This window comes from Dromiciops gliroides, chromosome 2 (genome assembly GCF_019393635.1).
Source record: "Dromiciops gliroides isolate mDroGli1 chromosome 2, mDroGli1.pri, whole genome shotgun sequence".
Lineage (NCBI taxonomy): Eukaryota > Metazoa > Chordata > Mammalia > Microbiotheria > Microbiotheriidae > Dromiciops > Dromiciops gliroides.
Window position 1 is genome coordinate 215844901 of NC_057862.1, and position 22258 is coordinate 215867158.

Consider the following 22258-nt stretch of genomic DNA (forward strand, 5'->3'; position numbering starts at 1 on the left):
GGCATGTGCACATACTGGGCATTTGGGTATGCTTGATACTATGTGGGATTTCAAATATTTAACTTTCCTTGTTTTTACAAATAATAAATATTTATCTGAGGGGTTTTTAAAAAGCTGTTTTTGTCTCTTTCCTTTCCTTGTTCATCTCTCCCCTTCTTCCCTTTCCCCCCCTCCCTTTGTCCAGCAGTCAAGAAAATAATGCCATTGACAATAGTGGAAGTCGCTTTGTTTGGCTTGATGACATTCAGGCTCTGACAACAGAAACCTTCAGAACAGATAAGAAACCAGATCCAGCAAACTGGGAGTATAAATCTCTTTATCGTGGGGATATAGCAAGGTACACATTATGTTCTGTCCTTAAAATTTCTAGAAATAAGTCATCGATTGTAATCCATTGTCCTGAGTTCTTCCATTTATACTTTTCTTCATAATTGGTATTATGTTGAAATATGTTGTCAGAATAATGTCTGGTTTTGCCCTAAAGTTGTCAGAAACATGTATGTGATAGTATTTCTTAATTTTTTTTTTTATTTAACAAGCACTTTGTTTACATAGGACACTGTTATAGACACTGAGGGCAATACACACATAAATAAAATATAGTTTTTGTTCTCAGGGAGCTTACAATCTGACAGGGGAGTTAAGATATGCACATAAATAACCATAATTCCAACAAGAGTGTAATAAAGGCATAAAAATGGTACAGAGTGTTGTGATAGTTCAGAAGGGAGAGAAATCATTGCTAGCCTGGGGAAGGGGTAGGTAGAGAGAGCAAGGGAAAGTTTCAGGAAGGAAATAGATGGTCCTTTGAGTTGGTCCTTCAAGGGTGGGTAGAATTTCAATAGGTTGAAACGAATGGGAGAGTGGGGTGGAAAGCGTGTTGGGTGTGAGGAATGTTGTGAACAGAATCACAGAGGTGGGAAAGCATGTTTGGAGAATTGATGAGTAGCCCAATTTAGCTAGCGCATAGAGTGTGGGAGAGTAATATGAAATAAGACTGGGAAGTTAGGTGGGGACCAGATTGAAGTGGACCTTCAATGCCAGGTGAAGGAGTTGAGACTTTATTTGGTGGCTTATTGTAGGAGATTTTTGCAGTGGAGAATGTGCATTAATGGAGTAGAGTATGGCTTGGTACAGGGGGACATGAGAATTAGAAAGAACAATTAAGAGTCTTTTGCAAAGTTGAAAGTATTGAAGTAGTTTTAGCTCTAGTACCCATTCCTCTGACGCCTGCTCTATCAGATCCCATAAGGTTTAGATTCATGGCATAATATAGAGACACTGAGCTCATGTACATATTTATAGACTCCATATGTTTCTGGCAAGTAGCTAGGGGCATGACCCTGAGGTAACTGGAAGAATGGTTCCTTGACACACTCAGGAAGATTCAGAAGAGGGAGAGGTTTGAAGGGAAAGACAATGGATACAGATTTGACATGTTGGGTTTGAGATGCATTCAGGACATATGTCCCAGAGGCAAATGATGATGGAGTTCAGGAAAAGAGATTTCAAAAAAGATGGAAATACAGATATGGAGCATCAGTTGGTGCAGGGAGATTTGAGAATCTGGAAGAACCATTAATAGCTAGTTCTTCCAGCTCTTCCAAGGTAAGAGGTAATGAAGGCCTCCTTTGTTGGCTGCCCATCTCTCCAGCTCTCTCTCTCCACATACATTCCATAGAAACCCAGAGTCACAGAATAGATGACCACTAGTTACACAGAGTATACTTTCATGTCGCTCTAGCAAGTGGGAGAGCAGTCCTTTTACTCCTCCCTAATTGAGTCTCTAATTCCATTCCCCACAGAAGCTGTCCCAAAACTCTCCTCTCTTCAAACCTCCCGCACCACTCCTTACTCATGAGATCAACGAGAGAGAGCTGAATAGACTAGAGGACATAGAAATAGCCTTTTAGTTACATCCAAGGTCAGGGGCCAAGATGTAGAGAAAGAAAGGACTTAAAAAGGGAAGCAAGATAGTAAAGAGAACCAAGAGGAAGCAATGTTGTGAAAACTCAGAAGAGAGATTATCCAGGAGGAGAGGATGGTTGATAATGTCAAATATCAAGGAGGATGAAAATTGAAAAAAGTCTATTAGATTTGGTACTCAGAAGATCATTGATGACTTTAGAAAGGGAAGCTTTATTTGAGTGAGCCAAATTGCAATGGTTGAGGAGTGAGAGAAGAGGAAGTAGAGACAACTAGCAAAGGAGTTTGGCTGAAAAAAGGAAGAGAGGTATAAGTTAATAGCTTGAGAGAATGTTGGGGTCAAGTGAAGGGTAAAGGATGAGAAGGGAGTCTTGGACATATTTGTAGGCAACCAGGACCATGAGAAATTAAAGATGAGGGAGGGGAAGATAGACAGTAACTTATAAATAGTGAAAACCTTAGACTAAAACAGATGAGTGGCATGAGGCTTGAACAGTAGTGTCAGGAAGCCTAAATCCCAGAAAGAGTTGAGTTTTGGGGGGTGGGGGTGGGAAGGCAGAGGAGGTGTTGTAACTATGTTTGAAGGAAATGAGGGATCCAACGTTGGTTGTAGTGTTAATGGATGACACACAAGAAAGCAGAACTATTCAACTTTTATTTTTTATTCCATCCTCCCTACCAAAGAGAATAAACTGTAAACAGCACAAGGAGTGTGGCAGAGAGGAACCGGAAGCAAAGGTAGCCAGAGTACCTAATTTCCCCTAGGACCACTGTGTTCAGTGGTCCAGATGCAGATAAGCTCTCTCCTAGGATACTGAAAGAACATATAGGTATCATCATAGAAAAACTGTTGGTCATTTCTGAGAAGTTGTACAAAACAAATGTTACCATATACTAGAGTTGGGCAAATGTGCCAATCTTATAAGATAGGAGAAAAGGTAGATTACAGAAACTAAAGATAAGTGAGACTGATGATAATGTTTAAGAAAAAATTTAGATTATTAAACAAATGGTTTGTAAGCACCTAGAAAAGAATGAAGTGATCACTAGGCACAAGCATAGGTTTGCCACAGTCATGCCAAAGTCATCTCATTTCTTGTCTTGATATTAATAGACTGGTTGGTTACCCAGGGAAATACGACAGACATAGTATATTTGGATTTCAGTTAGGCATTTGACAGTCTTTGGTCATATTCAAAGAAGTATAAACTAGATGATAATACAATTAGGTGGATTTGTAGCTTATTGAACAATCATAATCCAGAACATATTTAGACATTAAGGGTATAGAATTTGTAGGACTTGATGACATTTACTTCATGATATATTTGAGGCCTTTTTTCCTCATTCCGAAGTATTTATTGTACACTAGCAGAGCTCCCAGGGCTTTATTAGAAGCATAATCATTCATGAATATCATTTTCAGTCTGAACAAAGGGCCCTAGTGGCATGCCACAAGTCCCAATTCTTGGTATTTTGTTTTTGTTTTTGTTTTTGTTTAAAAAACAACAAACATAGACATAGAAATAGTGCTTTTCAAATTTATGGGTAACAAAAGGTTGGGAGAGAGAACCAATATTTTAGATAGAATCAAGATTCAGAAAGATCAGAACGATAGGCCCAAATTAACAAAGTGAAATTTAATAGGAGTAAATTTAAAATACTGCACTTGGGTTCAAAAAATAAACTTTATAACTATAGGACTAGGGAGGCAACACTTAAAAGCAATTCAAGTAAAAAATAACTTCAGCAAGTTTTTGTTTTTGCCTGCAATTTCATTGTGATCTATCCGAATGATGTGGCTGCAGTCTTAATCAGCATTAGAAGCATGGTCTCTAGATCAAGGAAGAGAATAGCCCTAATTCTGCACTTGTCAGTCCATGTTTGGAATATTAGGTCCAGTTCTTAGTGCAACATTTTGATTCACTTTTGTCAAATTTGCCACACTTGGTAGAGGATGGTGCAGGGTCTGTAGATCATGTCACTTGGGAGAAGGGTATGAGAATAGCTGATATTTAGTCTGGAGAAGAGAAGATGTGCCAGCAGTTTTCAACGAGTTGAAGGCTTGCTATGGGAAAGAAGCTCTTGTTTTATGTATTAGTTGAGGGCAGAATTAGGACAGATGTGTCAGTGATAGGGAAACAGCTCTTAGTTCAGTGTAAGGATGAATTTTCCACAACTTAGGTCTAAATAATAATAAAAATGGCCTGTCTTACAAGGCAGTATACTTCTCTGTCAGTGGAAATGTTCAGGCTGAGGCTGTGGCCGACCTCCTGTCAAGAAATGTAGAAGGAATTATTTATTTACTTATTTTGCATTGGGAGGAGTCCAGTAGATGACAGCCCAAAGTTCCTTATGATTCTTGATGATAAATGCAATATTAATATATTTATTATAAAAATAAGAGAATGCAACACTATTATGATATTAATAAGTAAACCAAAAGGTCTTTGATAAAGTCCATCGAACCTTTTGTTTAATACTATTGTTTGAGAGAAAGCAGATTTGATTTGGACTCAGCATAGCTCTTAGCTTGTCAGCCACTGTTAGGGTCTTTGCTGCTTGCAAGTAGGATGAAGGGTTTTTTGAGGGGACTGTGGCAAGAATTGGAAAAGAGGATTAGACGTTAGAGAAGTTTTAAGGTAAGAGAGGAAGAGGAGGAAGTTAAAAAGAAATATTCCATATTATGTAATATACATGTTACCTATAGACTGTGTCATATATTATTATTGCTATTCTTTTATGTAAAATATGAAACAATTTGCTTGTGGTGGAAATTAAGGAAGCTGTGATCATTAAAATACAGAAGTGATGGGAGGGTTTAGGAGCATAAAATATATAGCTAACCTACAGAAATAAGTTTATGTTTAAGGCTCATATTACATCCCTGATAGTATTGAACAGTGGTGCTTCATTTGTGCAGTGGTATTTTCTTGAAAGATTGAATATAAATCAAATTGTATTTTACTTCTAACATATTATAATTTTAGAGAGTCTATACATCTCTTTATGCCATAGCATGCTTAGAGATAACCTTTGATTCTCAAAGACTTCCCTAACCAAGCAAAAGATCTAGAAGGTCCAACCAAAGCAGGAAGCATTCAGTTATATATGGGCCTGGCAACAGACCACATGGTTGTTCACATATCAGCCTAATTAAGGGTTATCAGAGAGTTGGCCACCAGAGGAGTTGCTGTTTGAATTAGTTTGAGGAATACTGAGGTGAAATCGTGGATCTTTCAAGTAATGAAGTAAGTTAGTTTAATTTCTGATTAATTTTTGTTTTGGGAATGTGTTAACATGGTTATGTTAATGATTAGTATTAAATTTCTTTATTGACCCTACTCTCTGTCAGGTAGCTTATAAAACACACACCTAAATAGCCTGGAAGAAATCTATATAAAGATTATAATGTGATTAATGACTGCTGTTCATTTGTTTTGTAATTTGGGATTTTCACAATCTTGGATTTTCTGAAATTCCACACACTGTTCCTCAGAAAAATAGATGATTTCATCAGGAGAAGACAAAGTAAATATCTATCCATTTCTAGCCTGGGTTTTTATAAAATATGCTTTTACTTAGAAGAAGTATGCTAGCTTGATTTTTAAAAAAGCATACTTCAGAAGTTATGTTAATGATATAAAATATTGTCCAACTGTATAATATTGTCAAGGCCCTAATGTTTCTTAGATTTAACCTTCTGTAGGGTTTTCAACCTACATACACACACACACACACACACACACACATATTTCAGTATAATTGGTTTCTTTAATAGTCCTGTGTATTGTATTTTACGTATTTAAAAAACATTCTGGGAAGGGTGTCTATAGGCTTTGCCAGACTGCCACTAGTGAATGCTGGTTTAACTGAGAATTTACAAACTACTGGGAAAGAAATTATACATGAAAGAAATTAGTTAGAGGTAGTATAGTGGAAAGATGATAGGAATGCAAGAGAGAAGCCTTTGTTTCTGGTCCTGGTTCTGCCACACGGTCACAATGTGACCTCGATAGGTCTCTTCACTGGGCCTTAACTTCCTCCAACTGTTGATTTAGAAGTTTGTAACTTATTTAACACCTGTTATATTCAAGACATTGTATTAAGTGCTATGGATGAATATAAGGAAAAATATTAAATGGTCCACATTCTATTGATGCTTATTGTCTAGTAGGAGACCTCAGAAACCTTCTTGAGATCCAGCTATTTGTGATAATCAAACGTATACATATCCATTTAGTAACATTTGTTTTTTTTTTTTGTTTTTTTGAGGTACAAGAGGAAGGGTAACTCTTGCCTTGGCATTAACCCAAAAAAACAACGTATATCTTGGGAAGGTACCTCCACAGAAAAGAAACAATTGCATAAGAAATTTGAACGCTATTTTTCTAAGAAAAGCGTGCGTTCAGTTAGCATTGATGGAGTTGCTATTTGTAGCGCAGCTGAAGTATTCTTACCTGATCCCAGCCCATTCATACCAGTGAAAGACTCTGATGATGAAGTTCCACCTTCTACCTCAACTTGGGTCAATCCTCTGGGAGTTTATGATAAATCTACAACATTGTGGTTACAAGGACAGGGTCCTTCAGACCAAGAGACAAAGCAGCCTGTGTCTCAGAAGGATAGTGAAGATGCTATTCTAAAAGCTAAAGTAGAGGAATTTAACAGAAAAGTCCGAGAGAATCCCAGGGATATTCAACTATGGCTGGAATTTGTGTCTTTTCAGGTAAGTGTTATTGTCCAATGCTGAGTTTAGGTTCTCTCATTTGAGGTTAGCACCCCTAAGTATGGACAAATAAAATAGTTGTGCTGGTTGTTAACTAAAATATGTGGACACTGGGGTGTTTTGGGCCATTCATTTTGCATCATTTAAACAGTTGTTACTTTCTATCCCAGAAATTGAATGCCTTTTGTCAGTCCGATAAAAACTATTCAGTACAATTATTAACAGTTCTTTTATGATATAATTGGGATATAAACCCAGTATTTTGAATGATGGGACATAAACTAAAAAAAGGTTATAGCCCAAACTTGACTGATGTTATAGCTAGATAAGACTCTCTCAAATTTCATTTTTTTTCTTAAAAAGGAAATTGTTAATTCTCTTGTTATCAGAAAAGTGGGGATAATTGTTCCTTTTTCGTGCTTCTAAGAAGAGCTGTTTGAGATCGTGTATGTACTGTAAAACATTTAGAATGCCTCAGAATAACTCCATGTCGTTGTAAAATTGTAACTTAGTTTTCCTTTTGTTTTGAGGATGAAGTGATGAAAGGACCCAGCCTATACACCATCAGTGAAGGAGAGCAAGAGTCTAGAAGAAAATCACTGAAGCTAATTCTGGAAAAGAAATTGTCCATTTTAGACCGTGCCATTGAAAGCAACCAGAACAGTGTGGAACTGAAGCTTGCCAGACTAAAACTCTGTACAGAATTCTGGGAACCATCTACTTTGATTAAGGAATGGCAGAAACTGATTTTTTTACACCCCAATAATACAGCCCTATGGCAGAAATACCTTTTATTTTGCCAGAGTCAATTTAGCACCTTTACAGTATCCAAAATTCACAATCTGTATGGAAAATGCCTCAGCACCCTGGCAGCAGTACAGGATGGGAGCATCTTATCTCATCCAGCATTGCCTGGAACTGAGGAAGCTATGTTCGGTAAGAAGATATCACTGTGACATGAAATATAGAAAGATAGTTGTAATTAAGGGCATTTTTGGTGTGTGTGTGACAAAAAAATGTACTGAAAATGTCTTGAGTCTTGCTTCTTGAATTGATAAAGCAAGCATTGCTACCCCCATATGGATGTAACAGATGCTTCTCTCTTGCGAAAGTACTTGTAATATAAATTGAGTGAATTGCCGATATTTCAAAGACGAGCCCAGAATATTAATGTGAAAAGCAGATAGATGTAAGGTTTTCTAAAGATACATCCTTCCATCTTATAAAATAAATTGCTTTTGAATTACATTTAGTAGCAGTGTAATGAAAGTTCAGTATGTGATATTTTTTCTTAGTTTTTGAGGTTTTGTTTTGTTTTTTCTACTTAGTAAGATGCTGCCATTTGATGGATAAAAAAGTAGACATTTACTGAGTACGTTTGGAGCCAAATCATCAAATTGACAGACAGTAATCCACTACTCTCCTTTGAGTCATAAGAATCTGTACAAATTATTTAAAATGTAATAAGGGGCATGTGCTACTTCTGGTGAATGAATGTATTAGATGACTGGATAAAACATTTCTCTCTGGTTTTAGAAAAGCTGATATTTTATGTTCTTTTTGGAGAGAATCTACTAAAAAAAAAAAATTGAAAGCAGCCTGCCAAGCTAGATCCCAAATTTTTTTAGGAGAAAAAAATTTTACTGGCTTTTTTACTCAAGGATGGATTTACTGTTTTCATAAAATAATCAAATTATCACTTATCCTCTGCTCATGGATGATTAAATATTCTTATGTGAGTAATTGTTACTAGAGTGAAACCAATTCAAAGTTTCCATCATAAGATTTTGATTTGTTTATTCTAGGCCATAAGCACATGATAAAATTTGCTGGTGAATAATGCCATCTAGTGCTAAAGTGGATATAGGTCTCTTTAATTTTTGGTTAAAATCCAACATACTGTACTAGGCATTCATAAAGCTTTTCCAAGTACAAGTAAAACGACTTTGTGATAGTTAATAATTAGGCTAAATTTTCAACTCATTTCAAATACTGTGCCATTTTAGTTCTGATATTTTAGCCCAGAAGTAGATTAGTTATGAAAATGTGAGTGAATACATTTTGTTATTTGGTTATATAGGTATGCCAGAATGTTAAATAACATTTAAAGCTTTTAAAAATGTAAAGCTTTTTTTTTTCTCTTGAAAAAATAATAGAGATCTCGTTATTCTTTTTGTCTTTAGCATAGTGAAATCCTTCTGTTTTAGACTACAGAGGAAGTTTTTCCTAGATTGTGTATCTTTTTTGGAAGATGAGCTTCTTTTTTTTATAATGATGTTAAAAAGTAATTTTCTTTCTCTCTTCCCTCTTTTATAGCACTCTTTCTTCAGCAGTGTCATTTTCTGAGACAAGCTGGCCATACTGAAAAAGCAATTTCTTTGTTCCAGGCCATGATTGACTTTACCTTCTTCAAACCTGACAGTGTGAAAGATCTCCCTACCAGGGGACAGGTCAGTAATTTCTACCCTCTTATTTCTAGTATTTCACATTAGAAGGCCATCTTGAACACACTGGAACCTGAGGGCCAGGAAAGAAAACCAAGGGTGACTTGTAAAATGGTAGTCAGATGGAAGAAGTCATTTTCAGTAAGTCATTCTTCCTAGACTGTGCTGGTTAAACTAGCTTTTTCTTCTGAACAAAATTCAGTTATCCCTTATTTTTTAACCTGTAGTCAAAAACCATTTATTGACTGCCCAGTTTTTTGCCCAGGTACAGTGGGTAACATAGAAGAGGCCTCATGGCTTTTGAGTGAGGCTTCTGTTTCACATATGAGACAATTATGGAACAAGGTAGCAATAGCTCTAGCATTGTGTGTGTGTGTGTGTACAGACATGAGACAATTTGATAACTAGAGAATATGACATTACTGAAAGAGGAGCTAATATTTTTCAATGGAACATAATTTGGACTAAAATAGTTAATTCAAATTCACTGTAGTTCAAGTTCAAATTCTGACTCAGCTGTGTGACCTTGGTTAATTTACTCTAGCTATAAGTGTTGTAGATTCCTTACCTATAAAATAAAAGTGTTGGATTGGATTACCTTTAAAGTCCTTTCTGTCATTGATATTTTGTAATAAAGAACTTGTTACATGATTTCAGAAGCAAGATACTAAGATATGTGTGATAAAGAGTTTGAAGGATTTAAAAAGAATGGGATATAAAATCAAATGTAGTCAGAGAATGTTTGGGAGATATGTTTTAGGTTTGTTCTCTATCTTTATAGCAGCGGTGAAAGGCAAACCTAAAAGGAAAGAGTCCCATTTTAGGTAGTTTTGTGTCCTTCCTTCTCATATAGTACATTTTTCCCTACAGACTGACTTAACTTTTACTGTGGACAAACAGAATGCACAGTATTTATGGAGCAACACTGGAATTTGATCATTGCCTGGTTCTTCAACCATGTTTAACTCTTTCACACTCTTAATATTAATTGCCCAGTTAACCTTTAAGCCACCAGATATCTCTCTAAATTTATTCTTAGCTAGAATCAAAGATGAAATTAAATGTTAGAAGTTTTTTTTTAAAGTAATTCTATTTATTTGGTAGTTTAATCTTTTGCACATGAAGGTGCTTAATGCTGTTTTATGGTCACTGATGAATGGCAGCCTTGGGTTAGTTGATTTTTTAAGAAAGAACATTGGGGGGCAGCTAGATGGCGTAGTGGATAGAGCACCGGACCTGGAGTCAGGAGTACCTGAGTTCAAATCCGGCCTTAGACACTTAACACTTACTAGCTGTGTGACCCTGGGCAAGTCACTTAACCTCAATTGCTTCACTAAAAAAAAAAAAAAAGAACATTGGGTGTCATTTTGAACCCCTTTCAGATGGAATGTTTTGCTCACATATATTGGTAATTAAAGAAGTCAACTTCTTGAATCAGGTAGAGTATAAATATTAACCAATACATGTTGTTTAGCATTTATACTCTACCTGATTCTAGAAGGATTTTAGTCAAGTTTAAAGTTAAGCTTACTTCAAAAATACCACAATTCTAAATAAAAATAGAACAAAGATCAGCTAGAGCATAGCAGAGAAAGATGCTACAGGAGAGCTGAGACAAGCCAATTACTACAGTTGGATAAATTAGCTTTGCATTTCTTGGTAACTAAGGCAAAAAGAGAAGCCCTTTGCTACCTAATTACCATTTTTTTGGCTAAAGAAAACATACAAATTTGTTTGTAAAAATAAACTTTTTCCTAGAATCAAGAAGGAATTTCATAGATTCTTTTTTTCTTTTCTTTCTTTTTTCTTTTTTTTTTTTTTGGTGGGGCAATGAGGGTTAAGTGACTTGCTCAGGGTCACACAGCTAGTAAGTGTCAAGTGTCTGAGACTGGATTTGAACTCAGGTTCTCCTGAATCCAGGGCAGGTACTTTATTCACTATGCCACCTAGCTGCCCTAATTTCATAGATTCTTACCGTTAGAAGGAGCATTATGTATTTAGTTATCTGGTCCAAGTTCCAGTTATATACAGGAATCCTCAATATAATACCACTAATTTGTTTTGCTCCTTATGGCTATGTAGAAAGAATCTCTTGTCCCTTTTCAAGATGATGACCAGATGATAATTATCATCCCCTCTCCCCCCACTTCTCCCAATTCCACTCTAGGTGAAACATTCCTGGATGTTTCTACCATTTTTCAAATGGCATAGTTTTAAGACCAATCATCTGGTCACCCCTTCAGGATTTCCTCTGGTTTCTTAGTGTCCTTCCTAAAATATGATACCTAGAATTGAATTGAATCCTCTAGCTGTGATAACGGTAGTACAGAATGTAGTGGGACTATTTATTTTTTAATTATTTTTGATTGGCAAAAATCTTCCTTCTTTCCTTCCCACCATTCCCCCTCTCAAATGAGGAAGAAAAACAAAATCCCTGCTGCAACATGTATAGTCAAGCAAAACAAATTACATCATTGGCCAGATGCAAAAGAAATGCCTCATTCTGCACAGAGTCCTTCACTTCTTTATTAATTCCTTTGGAATTGTTTTTTCATTATACTTGTCACAGTGCTTAAGTCTTTCAAAGTTGTTTGTCTTTGTTGTCATTTATCTTTGTATTGTCATTGTATTAATTAAGTGTCACTTCATTCTGCATCATTTCATACAAGTCTTCCTAGGTTTCTCTGAAACTATCCCCTTCATAATATCTTACAACATAAAAGTATTCCATCACATTTATATATCATAACTTTTTCAGACATTCCCTAATTGATGGGTATCTCCTTAGTTTCTAATTCTTTGCTACTGTAAAAAGAATGACTATAGAAATTTTCATATAGTCTTAGAGTTTGTTTTGTTTAGGATTAATCCCTTCTTTAATCTAGCCTTCCTCTTATTCCTCCCTCTCCCTTCTCCTTCCCTATTTAGTGAAATGTATTTCTTTATTCAACTGCATGTGTATTCTTTCCTCCTTTGACCAGGACACAGGAGAGTGAGGTTCAACTGTGACCCCACTTCCCCCTTCTTCGTTCTCCTTATTTTTATAGACTTCTACTTGTATACTCTGGTTATATGAGATAGTTTTCCCTGACATTCTCCCCTCTTTCCCAGGTCTCCCAGCATAGTTCTCTTCTCTCTCCCTTTCTCTTCTTTTAAGGTCATCAAGACACTGCAGAACCAATTCCAGATCCTCTTAAGTCAGGGCTTCTTAACCTTTTTCCACTCGTGACCTCTTTTCTCCTGAGAAATTTTTACAAGACCTCGGCTATACAGGTATATAAAATAGGTATACATAACTTTTTACTGTTGCCAGTTTTTTTGCCATCTCCACATTCGGTCACACAACCCCACCAAGGGGTTGCAACCCATAGTTTAAGAAGCTTTGCTCCAAAAAGGCATCTTCTGTGTCCCTGATGATGATGATAATAGGGTTCAGAGTCGGCAAATGTATCATCTTATATCAGAATGTAAGCAGTTTATCTTTGTTCAGTTCCTTTTATGGTTGTTTATTTGTTTACCTTTTTATGCTTCTCTTCACTCCAGTGTTATACTTCAGAGTTTCTGCACAGCTCTGGCCTTTTTATCAGGAGTGCTTGAAGAATATAAACGTGTGTGAAATTTTATGGGAAGGTTGATCGACACTTGTGAGCAGTGTTATCTCATAAAGCGTAGAGATGTACTAGAGGTTAAAACAATTGAAAGTCTGGAATATTTGGGGTTAAACAAAGTAACCCAAAAGGCATTTAAGCATGAAAATAGAAGGAGGGCAACAGATAGAATAAAAATGGAGAAGATTTGTAAAAGTCATTAAAACAAACTTTTCTTCATTAAGAACAGTGGAGCTGTGATATTTAGACCATTACTGTCCCAGATGTTTTTGTAGACAAGGTAAAAAGGGCACTAAAAACAACAAGGCAGTTGAGCTGAACCAAGTGCATATAATAGAGGTCTAGCTGGAGAAGATGCAGGTGTGAGGGTATGACGCAATCAGTATTTTTGTTTGAGTGTCTGAAAGAGAAGATACCAAAAGCGTAGAAAAAATCTCAGACTTTCTAAGTGCCCAAAAATGATGACTGAAAGAACATCACTAACCCATACTCTATATGCCTTCTCTCCCATATACACAAAATCTATGCAAGTCACTCATTTGTGTGGACATTCTTGATAAGCAAACAAGCAGACTTTCACAACTGATAGTCAACCATAGCTTCACTGTGTCATAATTGACTTAAATAAATAGACTCTATGTGGTTCTATTGTGCTTACTTGTTGATTGAGGGGAAAAAATTAATTCACCAGCGCAAGACACCATATTATGGGCTGTTTTAAAAAAGTACTTCCCATCCCATGTCACAGTCCTTTAAGAGCCCTTGAGAGATGTAAAAACAGAAATGACTATTCAGCCATCCCCCAGTGATAGACATCAGGTGCAAGGAATGGGACAGGGAAGGAGATGCAGCATAGATCTGAAGTGGAAGAGGAATTCCTTATGGATGGTGAGGTTCTCCAGACACACTTGTTTGCACATGACATTGTTCTGATGGCATCAGTCTTCAGACACTATAGAGTATCCTGGAAGAGATCTATAGTCACTCAAATGGAGTTTGGTCTGACCATTCGCTTAGGAAAGAATGTTCATAAAGAATGATAAGAACTTGGATTTAGGTGGACAACACACAGAGCTTGTCGGGTATGTAGATCTGACTCAGTACAGGGGGACAGTGAGTTTAGTCCAGAGTTAAACAGGATTATGAGAATGGGCTGTATCATCATCAGTAAATTACAATGCTCCTTGATGACCCCATACTCCCTGTGAAAGCAAAGGCCCATTTTTTTTGGGGGGGGGTGTTAAGTGACTTGCCCAGGGTCACAGAGCTAGTAAGTGTCAAGTGTCTGAGGTCGGATTTGAACTCAGGTCGTTCTGACTCCAGGGCCGGTGCTCTATCCACTGCGTCACCTAGCTGCCTCCGACCCATCCTTTTAATAACAGCATTCTACCAGTGTGTGTGTAAGGAGGCAATACATGGAATACAACAGTCTCTGAAGGAATAAACATCAGTATCACATGGAGGGCAGTATAGAGGGATATGGTGGGATGAAGCAGGCAGAAACAGTATGAAAATTTATGGGTAAATGATCAAAATTGAAAACCAAAGGTCATAGAGAATGGAGAATGTCTTCATAGGTAGACACTTTACCTATTATTTGGGAGAACAGTTCTTTCTGAAAGAAATATGACTATTCAGATGAATCTAATGATGAGTGAGGCAGCCACAAATACCCAGTAAGGAGCTTCAGAGAAGAACATCAAGGAATTGTAGAAAAGGAAGGGAAGATGGACTGATCATGGCAAGGACAAAGGATGGCAGGTGGACAACCAGATTGCTCTACTGGGATTTTTGCAGTGGGAGGACAAGGCATGTTGGGTGAACTTCTTTTGGTGAGGTGATTGATGGAAAGAGACACACAGGATTGGTAGGGATCCATGGGTAACTAGGTGATATAGTTCAATAGAGTGCTGGACTTGGAGTCAAGAAGACATGAATTTGAATCCTGGGAAGTCAGTTAACTTCTGTCTGCCTCGGTTTCCTCATCTGTAAAATGGGGATAATAACACCTACTTCACAGGATTATTGTGAGGATTTAATGGAGAACATATGTTAAGCACTTTACAAATTTTAAAGAACTGTTTATGCTTGCTACTAGTGGGAAAAACTTCCAAATCACTGAGCTCACAGCTCATTTGAGAGTCCCTGTTAATTATAGGACCACAAAAATGAGGTCTGCCACGGAGAATTGTGAAATCCTGCCCTTTCCTATGTTTTCCTCAGTGCTATTCTGTGTGGACTAAGGACACTATCAAGAAGATTTTATAGAAATGAGACAGCAGGCATATAGGTCAGTAATTCCGATTTTTTTTTCCTTTATTTAAATAAAAGCACTATTCATGATCTTTTGCATTCTTTTGCAGCTTGCTTCTTTGGAAGTACTTGAAAATCAACCCCTGTTGCCTTTAATATTGTGTTTTGTTTTGTTTTTTCCTAAGTGAGGCAATTGGGGTTAAGTGACTTGCCCAGGGTCACACAGCTAGTAAGTGTTAAGTGTCTGAGGTCAGATTTGAACTCAGGTCCTCCTGACTCCAGGGCCAGTGCTCTATCCACTGTGCCACCTAGCTGCCCCTTTAATATTGTGTTAAATCCAGAATGGGATAACCTAAGCAAAGATCCTACTGGTATGCCTCTTCATGATGACATGGTGACCTAGAGTTCCCAAGTGACATACCAGTGAATTTCAGACTTTGTTAGGTTCCTCCAGATTGGAAAAGCTTTGACTAGAGACCTAGTAGAAGACTTTGATTCTGTTGTCTTAGAATAAGGTTAACTAAGTATGAAAGGCCTCATTACCAGAAGGTTGACTGTCAGGGAATAAATTTTGGAGCCACAGTAACCCATGAAATGGACAAAAATACAAAATGGCCCTGAGTCCTCTGTGACCCTCCTCTGCTTCTATAACAGTGGTAGCCAAATGGAGGAAAAGAGGGCAGAGGATGTCAAGAAGCCCACTGATTTTAGGTCACTCACAGAAATTAGCTTAGGCACTGCAACTTTAAACATAGTCTTTGTTCAGTGAGGAGCCCGATGACATGTTACTGGAGGAATTGTAACCACATGTTGCATTATTTTTTGTATTTAATTTGCCTTTTTTCCCTTCTCTTGATAGCACCTTCCCCTATTATTGTAAGGGTACAGAGTGCAGTTCTGAAATTTAATTTCAAGGGCAGATAATCCTCACAGCTCCTTCCTTAGCAGAGGTGAAATACATTTCAGAATACAATACTAGCATTGACCCATTTATCTTGGCCTACCCATATGTGACTCTGCAATTTTGAAAATACACAGGATTATTCAAGATTCATGTTGTATGATCTTTCCTCTCAATTCCTATGCTGTCCATAGCTCACAAACTGCATATTCATATCATATCTTTATTATTATTAACTAAAGAGCACAGAATCCTATTAATATTGCTATTATATTTATAATGATTAATATTTCACTAGATGTACAGGCTCATAAGTGTGATTACTCTGGGAATGCAGATCACCAGCCCATCCATGCCTACTCTTCCAGGGTGATTCTTCTTGTCCATCAAAGATGTATCAATCCAACACAAACGGATGACTTTTTCCTCTGGGTCTTTTAAACAACAACAACATTGTGTGGGTGGCAGGCTAGCACTCAGGCTCTTTTTAAGTCATCCTTTGTCCTTGCTACATGACCAGTTCACCTTATTGTCTGACCACACATTTCCTAAATGATATCTTTTATGACACACATTAATTGTTACTCATATCCTATAGCTCATTTACACTTATCATGTATCTCTTTTTGGTTCATCTCTATCCCCAGTACCAAGATATCATAAGATATAGAACCAGGCTTTTAGAAGCCTTTTTCATGTTTGTGTATATAATGATAATTCACATTTCTGTAGTGCTCTAAAGCTTACAAAGTACAAAGTATAAAGAACCATCCAGTGAGGTATAAATGGGGTAAGTATTATCCTTGTTTTACATATAGCAAAACTGAGACCTGGAGGGTTAGAGTGACTTGTGCATAGTCGTAAATGTTAAAAATCAGGATTCAGCTCCGTGTTTCCTGACCCAGTCCAGTGCTTTTTCTACCACACCAATAATTCTCTAAGTGCTTTCTTGGCAGCAGCAGCAGCATTACCACCATCATCACCTTCTTCCTTAGGCTCCTTGAACTTAAGTTATTTGTCTATGGTTTTCTAATTCTAAGTCCAGTGGTGCTGCTATTATGTTCCATGAGATAAATCTGCTCTGGGAGGTGAATATTTTTATTCTCATTTCAAAATAGGAAGTTTATCCTGGCCCATGATTTGTAGAACCTACCCAGTAGCTCTGTCGGTCTGTTTGCACTTTGCACAGTGACTACTCATTTCTAGAATTTTTAGTCATTTCTCTTCATCCTAACAGGTGGAATTCTTTGAGCCCTTTTGGGATAGTGGAGAACCTCGGGTTGGAGAAAAGGGAGCAAGAGGCTGGCGAGCCTGGATGCACCAGCAAGAAAGGGGTGGCTGGGTTGTTGTTAAGCCTGGTAAGTGGTTTAAATGCTCTTAGGAGTTTTTCAGGCTTGGAATTTTTGCATTATTCTCTGTTTACCTGTATAGGCTTTTGTTTATTGGTAGACTGGGGACACTCCACAAGTATCTGAATGTCAAAACCACATTAAAGCTGTTTGTCATAAGGGAATGTGACTCTTGTTTTTCATTCCTTCACAAGTTAGAAGGTATAAAGTCATCAACTGGACTTTCTTCCAGTAAGTTACACATGTGAGGGTTTCAGTTTCTTTCCAAATGAAGTTACTTTAATTTATCTTTTTTATAGATTGCTCCTGCAAAAGTCATAATCTTATTCCTAGCTTTTTTTTCCTTCTATTTTTAGTGTGCATTTAAGTCATTCTTTTTTGTTCCCTTTGCAGCTCACAGGCTGACAGATTATTTTAAAATATTTGCCTTTTTTTGAAGTGTTATAAAATAATTACTAACTAGCCTTTATGTAATTCTCACTCTGGATGACCCAGGATTATTTACACTCTTGCATTAAGGTATTTTAGGATAGTCAGCATGATGGAGTGAAAGAACATTGTTAGCATTAGAAGATATGGGTTTTCTCTATTAGAAGAAAAGTGACTTTTCTGCCTCTACCAGCTGGGTGACCTTGACCAAGTCACTTACCTTCATTGAGCTCACTTTCTTCTGTAAAGTGGAGATAATGAAGTGAATGACATACTTTTGAAGTTGTAAAACATGATATAAATTTTAGAGGTTCTTATATTGCTTTATCTACTTAAACTAGTGACTTAACTTAAAATGAAAATGTAGTAGTGACTTAAAAGATGGCCAGCTATACTGCTTATGCAGGTTTTCAATTAGAAATAAGGAAAGCTCATAGGATAATAGGGTTCGATCTGGAAAGGGACCTCTGATAGAAACTTACTTTACAGATGAGAAAACTGAGGCCAAGACCGTTTAAGTAACTTGCCTCCAGTCACACAGCTCATAAGTGACAAGACTGGAGTTTCAGTCCTGGTCCACTGTGTCACTTACTTCCAGTTGAAAGTACTGATAAATTCAGGGAGGAAGATGATGTTTCCACCTCAGAAAAGGAGCTGTGGTGGGTTTAGAATATGTCCTAAAACCACATAGTTTTTCATAAGACTTTGCCTTTATGAGTAGTGGTGTCTCTTGGGGTAATGTAGTATACACTGATTTAGGTGTTTGAGAATTTTTTAAAAAGAGAATTTGAGAGAGGGAGGGAGGGAGGGAGGGAGGGGGAGAGAGAGAAAGAGAGAGAGAGAGAGAGAGAGAAGGAAAGAAGGAAAAACCCAGATCTTCCACTCTTAGGAATAAATTCACAAGCATATCATTTAAACACATAATAATTTGTGTCAACAAAACTAGATTTAACTAATTTATATTTAAATATAAAATATAAAAATGTATACCACCTAATACATTGTGGAGTGAACAAATGAAAGAAGATATTTCCAGGTATATAAGCACTCAGTTTCTCTGAATGAATGAATCAACATTATTCAGCATTTTATAGTCTTTTAAAAAAAAGTAGCTTCCTTCTTTTGAAATCCTGTCACTTATTTTATCTCTCTCAAACAGTTTTAAAGTAGAAAAAAAATGTAAAATATACATCTTCACAGTAATAGCTAGAGAACATTTTTCAGAATTGCCAAGTTGACCACATTTTTTGTGAAAGCTACCCAAATGTATTTGGTCACAAATAGTCACACACAAAGTTAGTCTTTTCAGAAAGATTACTGCAGGGAAGCTTCTGTCTAAACTTAGTCTTCCCTCCTTTCTCAGGTTTGGTTTGGAAATTCTAAAGAAGTTTTACCTTAAAAATGCCTTTGTTTTTGGGAAACTAGAGTGTAGTAGTTTCTTCTAAGCACCTTTGTCCCTCCTAAGGAGGAGGTGACATTCATTAGACAAGTTTTTTGTCACATGTACTGCCTTCATTGTTTTGCCCTTTTTCTCTTTCTCCTGTCTTTTTCTTTTGGATCTTAACAGTTTTAAAATCTGGCTTTGACTAATAAAAACATTAGTGTTGCTTTTAAATAAACTCATTGCCTTTGTTCTTATATTGAGTGTATTTTTTCAACTTCATGTCACTTATTTGAATTCTTTAGCCAATAATAATTTCATGTCTCGGTTAAGAAACTGTGGGTCAGGACCAGTTGCCTTTGTGCTGAAAGTCTTTTAGACTGGTTCAAAGGAATATTTTATTTGTAGAACTTCAGGATAAGATAGGTAACAGATTATGTTGAAAACGGATTTTTTTTTCTCCAACAGCTGCCTAGGTTAGACTTTTACTGTTGTTCTGTAGAAAAACACTTAGAAAATTCTGATATTGAGTTATTTAAACATGCCTCTGCTTTCAATTTTAAATAGTTTTGTGGTATTTTTGTTTTTTTCATGGAAATTTACAAATGATTCAATAATGCTCTTTCTTATTCCCTATATTGCAATTTGGGAAACAAAATAAAGTGTAGTATAGTATGTTTTGAATTAGTTGTCTGATTTTCAGCAAGTCCTAATAAACATAGCTCAGTATCATTTCTAAGGCCCATAGTTGGTATCACCAACTAAGTTGGTATCACTGGCTGGGAATTCTAATTGCTTTAAAAAAATTCAAGTCAATATTGAAAGTTGAAGTTATGGGGCAGCTAGGTGGCGCAGTGGATAAAGCGCCGGCCCTGGATTCAGGAGGACCTGAGTTCAAATCCAGCCTCAGACACTTGACACTTACTTGCTGTGTGACCCTGGACAAGTCACTTAACCCCCATAGTCCCACTAAAAAAAAAATAGAAAGTTGAAGTTATATTCTATTCTAGTAGTCTTTATTGCTCTGCTTCTCTCATTATTTTAAAGATTATCTTATTACAAGCACTAGGTCTTCTTGTTCTCCATAGGATATCAAAATGAGAAAATACATGCTCATGTGTTTATATATCACATGTGAGATATATATATGTATGTGTATACATATACATATGCATATATGTATATGTAATATATACACACAACACAGGTCAATACTGGGATTTTGGTTGGTATTCACCTGGGACTGGTAATTCTGTGTTTTGTTTCTGGCTAGATGAGGATGAAGATGAACCAGAGGAGGATGACCAAGAAATAAAGAATAAGACTCTTCCCAAGTGGCAGATCTGGCTCAGTGTCGAGCGTTCCCGTGAACAGAGGCACTGGCTGCCCTGGCGCCCTGACAAAACAAAAAAACAGACTGATGAGGATTGTGAAGACCCAGAGAGACAGGTAAACACCCTCGCCAAAGGTGGTAGGGATTTGTTTCTTTCCCTGGTTTCTGGTTTCTACCCATTTTTAATTATGGAAGAAAAAGGCTCCTGGCTGAGTTACAAACTCTTTTTGAGGAATGAGTTGATCCTGAGGGAACCAGCCTCTTCCAGTTCATTGATGCAGAGCCTGTTATTCACCGATTCATAAATGCCCATCTGACTTGAACTGTGGGTATTGGGATAAAATGTCACTGCTCATTGGTAACACAGGGTGACTCAGTCTGATAAACATCCACTTCTTGAAAGATGGGGTTGTCTTCTAGGTTGTTGTTTGTGTTCCATGTGAAAATATTAGGGCTAAGATGGGGGAGAGGAGAACAGTAGTTGTAAAGCAGGCCTTTGGAAGGAACTGTGTGAGGTCACAGCTTACCCTCAAGCCACCTGTAGGAGCTCCTGTTTTATCATCCTCTTTACTGCCAACACTATCAGAAACAAAAAGAGAATTAACCCTGGGACAGTTTTTAGTCCATCGGATTCTTTCTTAAAGGAATTAGCCATTTTATTACCACTATTCAATCATGCAAAACATAATTACCTTATTAACCCTGTTTTAAGAAAAGATACAAACCCTTAGGGGAAAAAAACCCCAAAAAAATACAGAAAGTGAAAAATACTATGTTTCAGTTGCATTCACAATCCATCAGTTCTTTCTCTAGAGGTGAATAGCATTTTTCATTTTGGTTCCTTTGCAATTGTCTTGGATCATTGTATTGCTGAGGAAAGCTAAGTCATTCACAGTTGATCATCGTTCAGTATTGCTGTTATTGTGTATAGTGTTCCCCTGGTTCTGCTTACTTCACTTTATATCAGTTCATATAAGTCTTTCCAGATTTGGACAAAAATATTATTTAACCAGTCCAGCAATTTCTGATGAACTTTAAATTTTGCCTCAAATGAATTTTTAAAAATTGCTGAAAAGGTATTGATCCATTTTACTTATGCAAGGTTTACAAATATCAGTGATTATCAGTCAAGCATTCATTAATGAATTTGGAGACTGAGCAGGGAGAATCAGTGATGGAGCTGGCCAGGGCCCTCTTCTTCACTTTATCAGCAATGATCCCCTGTGACTGTGCATTGACCCCTTAGCAGGGAGTGCTGGTAGAGGAGTGCTCTGTCTTCTTTCTTCCCCAGCTCTCTCTCTTATCTCACATGGCCAGGAACAGTTCTGAAGGCAGTGAGTATATTGAGTCCCATTACAAAGAAGGGGTAAGGGGCGGCTAGGTGGCGCAGTGGATAAAGCAACGGCCCTGGATTCAGGAGTTCTTGAGTTCAAAATCCGGCCTCAGACACTTGACACTTACTAGCTGTGTGACCTTGGGCAAGTCACTTAAGCCCCATTGCCCTGCCAAAAAACAAAACAAAACAAAACAAAACAAAAAAAACAAAGAAGGGGTAAATGTTTGTGTGTCCCTGTGGGATTGAGGGGTGTGTTGGGTGGCTTTAAAACAGGCATGAAAAGAGTTTGTAGGGAGTAAAGAAGAGTTAAATAGACAGGAGGATGGGTCCATTGTGGCACCTCGCCTTTTATTTGTGAAGCAAATATCCACCTGGGTAGGTTTTGAATTGTAATGAAGGAGGGAATTCTATTTTGGTTCCTGGAATTGACCCAGTTTCACAAGACGGCAATTATATTGCCTCATGTGTGACAAGTTATAGGTAAAGCATGAAAAATTTTCTCAGTCAAGTCTCACTATCTTGGTATAGTTAGTCGTATTAATCATTCTGAAAAGTCAGAATATTTAACT

At 37.1% G+C, this 22258-nt stretch overlaps 1 protein-coding gene across 2 annotated transcripts in view; it reads left to right on the forward strand.

The window, feature by feature from the left end:
- NRDE2 (NRDE-2, necessary for RNA interference, domain containing) overlaps window positions 1-22258 on the forward strand; it is a 67150-nt gene that overhangs the window by 28324 nt on the left and 16568 nt on the right. Inside the window, exons 4-9 of one of the 2 annotated variants that reach the window (XM_043980007.1) lie at window positions 185-337; window positions 6202-6655; window positions 7186-7591; window positions 8972-9105; window positions 17099-17219; window positions 20294-20469. In XM_043980007.1, coding sequence (XP_043835942.1) covers window positions 185-337; window positions 6202-6655; window positions 7186-7591; window positions 8972-9105; window positions 17099-17219; window positions 20294-20469 — 1444 coding nt within the window. The remainder of the gene's footprint in view (window positions 1-184; window positions 338-6201; window positions 6656-7185; window positions 7592-8971; window positions 9106-17098; window positions 17220-20293; window positions 20470-22258) is intronic. The other variant, XM_043980008.1, reaches the window with a different exon arrangement.